This window comes from Lolium rigidum, chromosome 7 (assembly GCF_022539505.1).
Source record: "Lolium rigidum isolate FL_2022 chromosome 7, APGP_CSIRO_Lrig_0.1, whole genome shotgun sequence".
In the NCBI taxonomy this organism is placed as follows: domain Eukaryota; kingdom Viridiplantae; phylum Streptophyta; class Magnoliopsida; order Poales; family Poaceae; genus Lolium; species Lolium rigidum.
The window spans coordinates 325,026,572-325,038,767 of NC_061514.1; the positions used below are offsets into that span (position 1 = coordinate 325,026,572).

The 12,196-nt window shown below is 40.8% G+C and overlaps 1 protein-coding gene and 1 non-coding gene across 2 annotated transcripts; both read left to right on the forward strand.

Moving 5' to 3' along the window:
* The first annotated feature begins 1,307 nt into the window (after positions 1-1,307).
* Positions 1,308-10,825, forward strand: LOC124676837 (probable protein transport Sec1a). Its single transcript, XM_047212858.1, has 20 exons — positions 1,308-1,357; positions 1,462-1,543; positions 2,231-2,309; positions 3,591-3,641; positions 3,723-3,819; positions 3,889-3,921; positions 4,035-4,163; positions 4,289-4,480; positions 4,586-4,669; positions 4,773-4,871; positions 4,949-5,040; positions 5,850-5,943; positions 6,711-6,836; positions 6,921-7,016; positions 7,908-8,024; positions 8,125-8,202; positions 9,492-9,694; positions 10,109-10,199; positions 10,317-10,406; positions 10,488-10,825. The coding sequence occupies exons 1-20, from the start codon at positions 1,316-1,318 to the stop codon at positions 10,539-10,541; spliced, it is 1,929 nt and encodes a 642-aa protein (XP_047068814.1). The 5' UTR covers positions 1,308-1,315; the 3' UTR covers positions 10,542-10,825.
* A 569-nt stretch (positions 10,826-11,394) lies between these two features.
* TRNAT-CGU lies at positions 11,395-11,466 on the forward strand. The gene has a single exon. It is a non-coding gene; the product is annotated as a tRNA-Thr (tRNA).
* The last annotated feature ends 730 nt before the right edge of the window (positions 11,467-12,196 follow it).

Here is a 12,196-nt window from a genome sequence, read left to right on the forward strand (position 1 = left end):
GGGAAACAAATGGCAACTTTCTTCCGATGGTAGGCGTGAACATTTTTTGCATCGATTCTTCTTCTACGAACTTTTCGGTCGATCACAAGATTTCCTGCCTTCCAGAAGAAAACTTCGTCCCGTTCCAATTCCGTGAACTTTCATCGATCAAAATTTCCTGCCTTCACAAGGTGAAAAAGAGCCTCCTTCCTTCTCTACGAAGAAAAACCACACGCGCACGCTCCTTCCGTTCTCTCTTGAACACTCCATCCGCGTGGAACCTTCCCGTCCGCACTCCCGTCGCTTTCACCACCCCCGCCAGACCGACCCGCGCCCACTGACGCGTGGGCCCGGAGCGGCGCGGCCCCACCGAGCTCGGCCCATTTCTCCCCGTCCCCGTTGGAAAATTTTTGGAAGCAACCGAGGTACTCCGCGGCGGAGTGAAAAATCTCTCCTCCTGCTTCTGCTTCTGCTCCCCTTCACGCCGGCCGCACGCCGCGAGCGCGATCCCCCGGCCGATTCCCCGCCGCGCCGCGCCGCGCCGCCCGCGCGGGTCGACCGAGCGGCCGCGGGCCCTAACCCTAGCGTCACCGGCGGCGGCGGCGCAATGTCGTCGGACTCCGACTCCTACTTCTCGCGCGGCGGCGGCGCCGACCACAGGAGCCTCCGCCAGATCACCCGGGACCGTGAGTGCTCTCCGCGGCCCACACGCCCGGCCTCCATTTCTGCTCCTTCCTTCCTCCCTCCATCCCTTCCTCTGTTTGCCGTGGGCAGTGCATCTCGAAGCGGGGAATATTTCGGACTCGTGAAATCGCAAGCTAGTGTTGGGCGTTTATTATGTTCCAAATCGACACGTAATCTTAGGAATTACCAACTTTTAACTTCCCAGTCATGTAAAAAAGTCATGCAGTGACTGTTATGTAGTCAGTGCCATTATACAGTTATTATTAGCAGCTTATATGTTAAGATTGGCTTTCTTCTAAACGTTTCGCGTTTCAGTGATTAGTATGGGTTGAACAATTGGCGGCTTAACAACAATCCGTGCTCACTGCTATGAATTCCAGTGAATCCTACAACTGACCCAACCTCGCGTATTTCTAGTTTCAGTTACTACTTCAGTAGAACAACTTCGTTTTCCTTTCCTTTCTCCTGTTTGTGGTTGTAATCTGAACGATGTATTTCCGTTATGCATGTAATGGAAAGGGGAAAGAATCCCAGTTCAAAAAAGAAGAAAAAAGAACAACTTCGTTTATCTTCTTACTGGCGTCCTAACAATTTCCTGACTTAACACTTACTTGTCTATTCTTGCTGTGCATACGCAGGTTTGTTAAACGAAATGCTAAAATCAACTCGGAGCAGCTCACGGTCAACATGGAAGGTATCCCTTTTTGAGCTGGATGATTTTTCAGCTTTTTCATACTGCCATCTTCTACCGCCTTGCAAAACCAAAGTTTGACATGTGTACAACTGTGCTGTGACCAGGTTCTGATCATGGACAAACTTACGGTCAAGATAGTGTCGAACTCGTGCACCATGACAGATATCACAGAACAAGGGGTTTCATGTAAGTAGGCTGTTAAGCATCTGGGCTTCTTCTTTCTCTGAATACTCATCAAAACGTGTGCCATCTGTGTTGGATTAAACCGTAAAAATGACTGTATTTTTGCGGAGCTGTTTCTTATGGCATGTTTGATTGCTCCTAGCGTTCAAAAGGTGTTCACCTAGGCATGTGAAGTACCCTAGTAAATCCGTATACTAGAACATTGGTTAATGTGAAGCATCTGTTCTGGCTAACACGGCATGGCTCAACTGAAAGAATTTTGTTACAGTAATGCCATCCCGGAGTTGCGATAAGAGCACAACTTTAATGCAAATTTGAACTGGCCCCAGTTGGTGATGCAGTCTAAATATTCAGGCGTGTCAATGTAGACCTCTATAATCAATGGTTTAAATGGGGTAATATGATTGCTACTGCATTATGAAGATTCGTTTTTATCAATAGCTTGCACCATGTCTAAACAAGCCGCATAGTTTTTTGATTCTGCTATTTAGCACTGGGACTGTTCCTAATTCTGAAGAACTCTTGCCAGCTTTTGGTTGAACAATTGAAGTATTTTTACCATGTAGCTTGTCAAATCCCTACGTGTCATGGAGCTTTTTCAGTTGGAGATCCTATTCAAAACGTTCTAGTAACACTCCCCATGCTTTATTGTCTATGTATAAAATATCCACATTGATATTTCTTTTGCAGTGGTTGAGGACCTATACAAACGGAGGCAGCCATTACCATCTTTGGATGCGATTTATTTCATGCAACCAACTCAAGAGAAGTAAGTTATGCTGGCTAGTGTATCCTCCTTGACATGGTTGTGTACTTTCACAGTTAGATTTTTCCCCGTGCAGCAACCTCTCAGAATCTATGATTACTGCCACATTTACTCAAATACTTGATAGGTTTCACCTAGGAATCTATCATACCATCCTCTGACCCAAGGTGTCAATGCTGCGCTAGTTGAGTTGATCAGCTTTTGATTCACTATGTATGTGTTGGCAAAGATATTGAATGGTTAAGTTCTAGTAAGTCTTATGAGAAAGAACACCTGCATGCATGCATGTTCGGTTATGACCAAGGCTAGGGTGTTTGCCATCAAGTAAGCTTCCGTTTGCCGCTGGTTGACTCCTCCAATCAAGCTCCTCTGCCTCTGGACACAACCCCTTGGCGCCGAGTAAAGTTCCTCGCAGCCTCATTGGGCTCCCCACTGCTCCAGCTGTTACTTCTGCCTTGAGAGGTAGGTGATGACCACCACAGGAGTGGTCATCTCGGTGTGGGCGGAGAAAGTGGAGCAGTGGGAGGGTGCAAGAGGGGATTCATGCCTGCTAGGCGTAACCAGCACACTTGTATTCGCCTAACTTCACTAGGGTTGATAGTATTTTTGGGCCGTTGGTCTTTTAATAAAGTGCGCTGGACCTGTATTTCTTTTTTTTCCTTTCTATGCAGATTTTACAAATGCTGTTGAGACCTCCTTGACCTTGTTGGATTGCCGCCTAGGCAACTGACACCCACTTAGCACCCAACAATTTTTGATCACTGAAAGATACAGCTCCAGCCTTTCATGGACGGATGACTTTACCACTATGAAATTGTCCTTAAGCTAGGAATCTGAAAATACTCAAATAACATGACTGACTACCAAATTATGTGATATAACTTGATAACTAACCTTCATCTACTTGAACTGATGCGTTCTATAGTACTCTACATGCCCCCTGCATCCATGACAGCACAGATGGGTTTCTCATCAATGCTCCCCTGATGATTATATCTTGGGCTAGTCATTTATGTATGGTTATTAAAATTACAAAACAATGTTTGTCGCAAGAGTAAGTAATTAATGGTAGCCATAATTTTCTCCTGTGAATAATTTATATATGGTATGTTAAGTTAGTTTTCATCTCTTAACTCGTCTGAGAAATATTAGCTTTTAATTTTGTTGCACTTGGTCGTTCAGTCCAGCAGGAAATAAAGTGTTGTAGTTTCTTTTTCTTGCTGGTCATGTTGAATTTTTTCTTACACTTCCAGTTCTTAACCATTTATTGTGTTCATTATGCAGTGTTTGCATATTTATGTCCGACATGTCCGGGAAACATCCATTGTACAAGAAGTATGTCATTAGTGTATGTATTTACTTATACATATTTGTTCTGTTACTTTAAGTGTTGACACAATGTTGTGCATGTCGCAGAGCCTATATATTTTTCAGTTCTCCTGTGCATAAAGAATTGGTGGATCAAATAAAAAATAATTCAAAGGTTCTAACACGCGTTGGTGCACTCAGTGAGGTCTGTTTATCTACTCGCAAGCATGCATGCTAGTTTCTTTAAATTCTGAATTGTTGTTCTATGTTGCAGATGAATCTGGAATATTTTGCTATTGATAGCCAGGTAGGCATACAACTTCTTTCAAGATTGCCGTTTATATAAGTTAAATATCTTCTTGTTTATTCATTATAAAATATTATGTTTAGTTTCGATGAATCCGTTGATGTTATTTGTAGGGCTTTGTAACTGACCATGACAAGGCTCTAGAAGAGCTTTTCACCGAAAGTGTAGAAGGTTCAATGAAGTACAATTCATGTATTAACACGATGGCCTCTCGTATTGCTACTGTATTTGCATCGATGAGGGTATTACTGTTATTGCTCAGTTACTATTTCATTTTTCCCATAAATTTTTGTTGACACCTTGGGTTCAAGTATATATGAGAACAAGAGGGTTCTTCACTAACACTGAATGTTTTCAATTATTATAGGAATTTCCTCGTGTGCACTATCGTGTCGCTAGGACGATTGATGCTTCTACTTTGACAACTGTACGGGATTTAGTCCCCACAAAGCTTGCGGCTTCTGTGTGGAATTGCCTGGCAAGATATAAATCAGCAATACCTGAATTTCCTCAAACAGAGACATGTGAATTACTTATTGTAGACCGATCAATAGACCAGGTACGAGATGATTCTTGTATGTTTGAGATACTTTAAGTTTCCAGCGACTGCCACTTGAGTTTTGGTTACTCCCTTCAATGTTTGACATTTTCGTGATATTTACAGATCGCACCTATCATTCACGAATGGACCTATGATGCAATGTGTCATGATCTACTATGCATGGATGGTAACAAATATGTACAAGAGGTGAGCATATCAAAACCATTTTAATACATTTCAGTGGGGGCTTGGCTTATAGTTCTGTTGTGCCCTTGATATCATGTTCCTATGCATCGATTGGAAACACCAGGTCCCAAGTAAGAACGGTTCGGCTACTGAGAAAAAGGAGGTGTTGTTAGAAGATCATGATCCCCTGTGGCTTGAGCTTCGGCACCTACATGTAGCGGATGTGAGATTTTTACCACTGTCATCTTCAAACATTGTTTTATGTTTTGGCAATTGTGTAATGGCGTCAATGTTTTGCAGGCTAATGAAAGATTGCATGAGAAGCTGACCAATTTTGTATCAAAAAATAAAGCAGCTCAACTACACAAAGCAAGATTTGGTCAACAAACAAGGTTAGTTCAACAAATTCAATTGTTGAGAGGTGGGGTCATGTGATTGACAATTAGCTTAAGAGAGTATGCAGTTAGGTTTTTAATGTGAAACAGTAGGGAAATTTCTCAGTACAATTTTATATTTATTAACAAGTATATACATGTGGACGGTAGAAAGGAAGAAAGTTGGAAATGAGCAAAAACTGAAACTTTAAGGTTAATCACATACTATCAAATTGCATGCGATTTTCCATGGTTGTTTTATTAACAAACATTGCATCCTAAAAGAGGACTCCTGGATGGTGCAGAAATGCAATGTCAATCTGATTTAGATATTGCCATGATATCTGGATGTGAAATTTGGCAGTAATCTCTGCTTAAGATTCTTCTTTTTTTGCTGTCCAGAAATACATGGCGTGTAAATTTTGTCAACATTCAGTGCTTTCTAAGTTTGAGCAAGTATCTCTACTAAATTACGAAGATCTACGATATCAATTATCAAATCATTATTAATAGATCTACCATAAGGTATATATTTATAATGTATTTATTCAACATTGCAGTTATTAATATTCTCTTCTATATATTTGGTCCGACTTAATAAGCTTTGAATTTTGACTAAATTTATACACCATGTATTTTGGGACGGCGGGAGTAGTTAGATTTATGCTATGCATAATGACAGACTAAATAAGTGTGGTATCTAGGATGTACTTACCGTGATGCGTTGCAAATAGATTAGTAAGATTTGTTCTATGATTAATTCATTCTCGTAGTTGACAAGATGCTCTCTTCTTTTGTAATGTTGAACGCTCTTGTTTGATTTGCAGAGGCGGAGAGCTATCTGCAAAAGAAATGCAAAAAATGGTCCAAGCTCTTCCACAATACAGTGATCAAATGGACAAGCTTTCACTCCATGTTGAGGTTTGTAATTTTTGTCTCTGGTGTGTTTGTGTGTGCTGCATATGTAAACTTAGAAATAATTATTTCTCATGGACCTGTATAGTTGAATAAGCCACTTCTAAGATTACCGAATTGTCACTCAATTTAGGATACATGAAATTATTTTTTAAATTAAAGTGTACTTGACTTTTCATCAGTATATGAACCGCAGATGCTTGTACATGGCAACTAACGTTACAACTGAGATGGCTTGATGATGTGGGGCATCTTTTATTGCCTAGACTGTCAAGCCATACTAGCGCAATTTCACTAATTCCCATTTCTCCTTAAGCTAGCCACAGCTTTTCTCCGTTATGACAAGCATACAGGGTACGTTTGGATGGTAGCCATGAGCTGCCCCACCAAGTTTTTGGCGTTGACTGAGGACGTTGGCGTTCATTTGGATGGAAGCCCCAACTTTGGATATGCGCCAATTATTTGGTCATCCCGTTCATTATTTCCGCCAATGCGTTGGCTAGCTGGTGGCGGCAGAAACCTGCGCCAAAATTTTGGCTTGCCCCGATTTGGCAGGGCTGGCAGGGGCACAATCCAAACAGCCCCACAGTTCCACTAGGTGTTGCTTCCCTAGCATCGTGAGTCTAGCATTGCCTCATGCTAGCGACTCTGGTGTGATCTCCAAAGTTTGCACTAGGATAGGAATTGCATCATTTGAACTGGCTTCCTGAATATCAGCTGTTTGGATATAGCAAGGTACATACTTAAGTTTGTGTTACTCATTTTTGCTACAGATTGCAGATAAGCTCTTTGAGATAATCAAACAACAACATTTGAAAGATGTTGGCCAGCTTGAGCAGGATCTTGTGTTTGGTGATGCTGGGACGAAAGAACTAATCGATTTCTTTAGGACACGTCGGGTAATTATTCATTGGACTATAACCAATGAAATGCTGGTTCTAATCTTGTGTGGACATTGTATTGATATTCTACTTTTAATGCAGGATATAAGTCGTGAAAACAAGCTACGTTTGCTAATGGTGTATGCTGCAATTAACCCAGAGAAGATCCAAAGTGACAAGGGAGAAAAGCTGATGCAGGTAACTTTAGTTTTATATTGAAAAAGTAGCTCATTAATTTGGAAAGTACATTTTATTTGGGTTGACAAATGGGCCTTGGGTTAATGACAACTGTACTATGGGGCAGCCTGTAAGTAATGTGTTAATGCTATTTTCTAACATGAATGGTATTTCAATGTTAATGAGAGATTACTCCTGAGCTCTTGAGTGATTGTGATATGTCTTGTTCACTAGCACCTGTTATAGTAGGCAGTGCCAAGTTTGCAGTGTCTATTGTTTTTGTGCATTCTGTTTCTTCTGCAAGAATACATGCACGGCTCTATCTACTATGCGAAGTGTTAACATGAACAGAAGCTCAAACTTTTTCACTTGTTTACTAGTAAGCTAAACCATGTCTGTTCATACCTTGTACACTGACTAGTTGACATGCAGTAGTAACTTGTGTACCCCATCAAGAAAAAAAGTGTTGCTATGGAAGTGTATTGTCAAATAACATGAACTTTGAGCTTCTATATATTTGGAATTATCTTAAATTTCCACATAAAAATGAAGTCGATCTGTCTGTGGAAAAACCTGCAGATCTTACTCTATATCATGGAAAATATATGATTAAAAAGGATAATAGTCCAAGTTGTATCTTGAAGACTTCAGGAATTCCAATTGTTACCTTTTGTGATGAGAGGGGGCATTTCTGTTGAAATGATGCATTTTTAAAATTACCTCATATTTCTTTGTTCGTCTGAAATTCCAATAACTGATATGTCTGTCAAAAGGTGTACAGTAGACAGACATGTCCTAAGAATTCATGCATCAGATGCTTCTAGCATCAATTCTCCGATCAGTCAGTTGTTAATTTGTTATAGCTATTTTATGACTAATATCAAAATTCAGTAAAGAGGTCTATTTTTGCAGCTGGCTGGATTATCTGCTGACGACATGATCCCGGTGAAGAATATGCGTTGCCTATGTGCTCATGATACTAAGAAGTCTTCAAGGGGTGGCTTTACTATGAAATTTGAATTGCGTAAGGTATTGTGCCAATTATTAAGTTATGTCTTAGCTCTTCCAACCATGTAGCTTTGAATAATTATATTATTGGAAATTATTCAATCAATTCTGCAATTTTCAGAAAAAGCGTGGTATCAGAAAAGAACGAATAGGGGAAGACTCAACATGGACGTTATCCCGGTTTTATCCCATCCTGGAGGTAAAATTTTAGCAAATAGTTATGTATATCTGATTAATTGTAGCAGTAAAATGTTTTGAAGTTCTTGATACAATAAACTTTTTTGCATGCAGTAATGTTCTGTATTTGAGATTTTGAGATAACTTGTAGGCCGCGCGACTGCAAGTAGCCTGGCCGTGGTAGGGCCGCCGTAGTTTAGGTTAACTAAACCTGTAACCATCTGTGTATAGATGGTCATTTTGGCCAACTAATATTAATGAAGAACTATTTATTATCACATGTCAATGATGGGCGGGCCAGGAGAGGAGTCGGGCGGACACCAAAACAGTCCGTGGGGTGTCCACGCCGACGCATTGCCAGCCCAAATTTGGGCCGTGAATGCGTTGGCGCGGACAGGCCGGTTACTTTGCGTCAGGCCGTTGGGCTTGCTCTTTACCCATTCCCGGTCCGCGTGGACCGAAACGGACACGTGCGGTCCTTTCGCTTTGGCCCGCTGGAGATGCCCTAAAGAATTGGCTGGTAGCTGTGAAACATCTTATACTTGCATCCATGGGCGGAGTGCCTTGGAGGCGAAACTGGGCTACAAACCCCTTCCAAAACGCAACTAGGCATACTTTGTCTTTTGTTTCTACAGTACTTGGCAAGCTTTTGTTTCCCACTTGCCAATCAAGCACAGGGCAGCAAGAGAAATAGGCCTCTGTTTTCATCCTGCACTTCTTTCACACTTCGGCGCATTGGGTGGCTGGTGTCTAGATTCTCATTGGCTGTGGCCTGTTTGATGTGATGGGCCCTGATGGGGGCAGTGACCAATCTAATAGCAGTAGGTTTTTCTTTTGTTTAACCTTGGGGCTTGGGCCATGGGCTGATTCTTCATGTTTTTTCCCTGCTGGCCATAGGTAGATCTTGGGTTAGCTCCTTTTTTTAGTTACAAATAGAACTACAGCTCGCTTAGTATTCCAGTTTCATAGGAAATCAAGAAATCGCTGCTGGGCAGCGGTGGATCTTGGCCAAGCAAATTATTTTTCCTCTTACTTGCTATGTAAACTTCGGTGTAAATCAAGAAGTTAAGTGCATTTTCAAGCTTGAAAGTCATCCTTAGATGTTACGAATGAAATAACAGCAAATTTAGCATGAACATGTTTCAAAAAATTAGTCACGCTCCGCCACTGCTTGCATGGCTAACTGTAGTATCATTTCACACTGGTACAGATATTTTATGTGTTCCCATCCTGCCTGACACTTATTGTTGGAAGTGTTTTTACTTTTTGCTTTTAGGCTTTTACATGAATGTGATTCTTGCCTTTTTGTAGGAGTTGATCGAGAAACTTAGTAAAGGAGAGCTTCCAAAAGATGAGTATCATTGTATGAGTGAGCCTAGTTCTAGCTCCCGTGGATTTTCAAGCAGCTCATCCGCTCGAGCAAGCCCAGCTCATCAGCCAGCTCAATCCATGAGATCTAAATGGACAGGTGGCACATGGGCTAGGCCTAGAAACTCTGATGATGGCTATTCAAGGTTGGTCGTAGTAACTCCCATGGACTTTCCTCTGTTTCTACTTTCAAGCATTCATTTCTGTTGCAAGTTGTTTTCTTGCTAAGTTTTCCAGATTGTACGTGGATGTGTATATTATGAAATAGTATATACGAGACATTGAGCAAGTTCAGTTGGGTTTGGCTTGGTTGGTTAATTCGTGTGGTTGTGGTTGGGTATAATTTAGTTTTAAACCCACTGCCCAGTTATATTTACTGTAGTGTGACCAAATTAATGTTCTATTATGGGAAATTTTACTCGCATGCTATCTAGTGGGACCAAAGAGAAATGTGCAGAGCGATGTTTCCGTGGCTGCACAGATATGGCAAATCAGAGTTGATAATAATTTGGTTTGCCAGTAGGAGTTTCTTATATGATGTCCAAATAATCTTTTTACAGCGACTCTGTACTGAAGCATACATCAAGTGATATGAGAAAGTTGGGCCAGCGCTTATTTATTTTTATTGTTGGGGGTGCTACCCGGTCTGAGGTATGTTTTCATTGCCTCTCGAATTTACTTCTCTTTTTCCAGCCATAATGTTTTATTATTTAACCTATTAACTCCCTTCATTCTCCAATGCGCGTTTTATGTCGATGGGTATTGCAGTTGCGTGCTGCTCACAAACTGTCATCAAAACTAAAGAGAGATATTATCCTTGGCTCCTCTAGTCTTGATGATCCACCCAAGTTCATGACTGTGAGTCAGTTGATTGTGATTGTCTCCTTTCTGACATGCTAGCTATATACACCTCCAACCTGACTGGTCCGTTATTTGCAGAAACTGAAGATGCTATCAACCGAGGAATTTACATTGGACGATCTGCAGATATAACAATAAGAAGGAACTGACAGGTTCAGGTTTCAGAACGATGAAACTGTTACTAAGATTCAGAGAGAGGAAATCGACTGTGTAATTATCTACTAAAGTTGTCAGTCTCGACTCTAGATGTAGCTGAACATTATACAGGGCATAGCTTCTCAGGCTGGCTGGAGGGGCATGCTATTCACATGGTAGGGCAAGCCCTCCGTTAATTTCTCATAATTTAGTGTACATAACATGGGCTAGCGGGTGTAGCATATCTGCTGACAATTATTACGAGTGAATGAGGTGCTCATTTTTGTATCTAGATGTATTTTAGCACTTATTTTGATTTGTATCTAGTCCGCTTTGAAATATCTAAAAGAATTACATTAGTGAACAAAGAAAGTACTCCCTCTAATCCATAATAATTGTTGTTTAAACTAAAACCACGACACTTATTATGGATTGGAGGGGAATAACTCAGATCAAAAGGCTCATCTTTTAGAGGGTTCTAACGCATAGGATACAGACGTTTACAGCTCATCTTGCTTCTGTCTGATCTGCTTTGTGAGATGCGTTGGACCAGTGTTTTCTTACCATGGTCAAGATAAAATCTAAACAGAAGGGTGTGCTGTTCTCGTGCCATATTCACGGCATTTCACTTACACGACACAATCAATTATAATTCGTGGTTGATTAGGATGTTTCGCTCCCCCGAATTTCAGTATGCTCCGGATTTTAGTTTGGTTACTCGATTTGGTAACCCCGTCGCACAACTCCAGTTGAAGACTAGATACATCTTGTTCGGAGTGTCGGTGGGTTAAAGATAGTGTAGAAAATAATCTTTAAAAGAAAATAAAAATACGGATTACCTTACAACAAAGCCTCCGTAGCATAGTGGTAGTGCGTTCCCTTCGTAAGGGAAAGGTCGTGAGTTCGATCCTCACCGGGGGCTGATTTTATTTTTTTCTTCCTCTGTGTTTTTTTTGTGCTGCTTTGAAAATAAGAATGGATAAACTATAATTACTTCTCCGCAGAATTGACATTGGTGAATTGTCGTAATCCTGTTTGACCTAGTTATTTTGATGGCTGCATTGTGTTTTCCTGCTACTTAACGTTGTTAAAACTAAATGAACTATAATCACTTCTCTGCAAAATTGACATTGTGGTGGATTGTCATAATCATGATTGACCTAGTTATTTTGATTTTCTTTAGTGTTTGTTGTCCATGCTTTTACCAATTTTATAGCAACAAAATGTAAAATAAACACAACACATCACAATTCAACAACCACAAACTCATTGGTTCGAGGAGCTCCTGCTCCACCTCCCATGATAGTCTGACATGATATGCATGAACGGAGTTACAAAATGACGCCTTGATTACTAACGAAGTGATGAATATATAGGTCAAGTTTCATATTTTGATGAACTTCCACATTCTTAATGTGATGTGATTGTGATTGTAATGTAAACATGCAATTTTTGAAACTCCAATTGATTTGGTGGAGATATGACACACTAACAACACTGCTTAGTGTTTCAGTGTTCTGGCAAACATAGTCACCACCGGTTTCACCAAAGAAACCGACTCTAGTTTTTTCGTATTAGATTTGACTCCTCCTCCATAGCCGAATGAACAGGTGTGCAGCCCTAGAGTTAGTTTCTTTTTGTAAGCTCTATTT

Coding starts and splice junctions, on each gene's coding strand:
- LOC124676837 (XM_047212858.1), top strand. CDS start 1,316: ATGCTAAAATCAACTCGGAGCAGCTCACGGTCAACATGGAAG. Junction 3,642..3,722: donor AAACATCCATTGTACAAGAA/GTATGTCATTAG, acceptor TGCATGTCGCAG/AGCCTATATATTTTTCAGTT. Junction 3,820..3,888: donor GCGTTGGTGCACTCAGTGAG/GTCTGTTTATCT, acceptor TCTATGTTGCAG/ATGAATCTGGAATATTTTGC.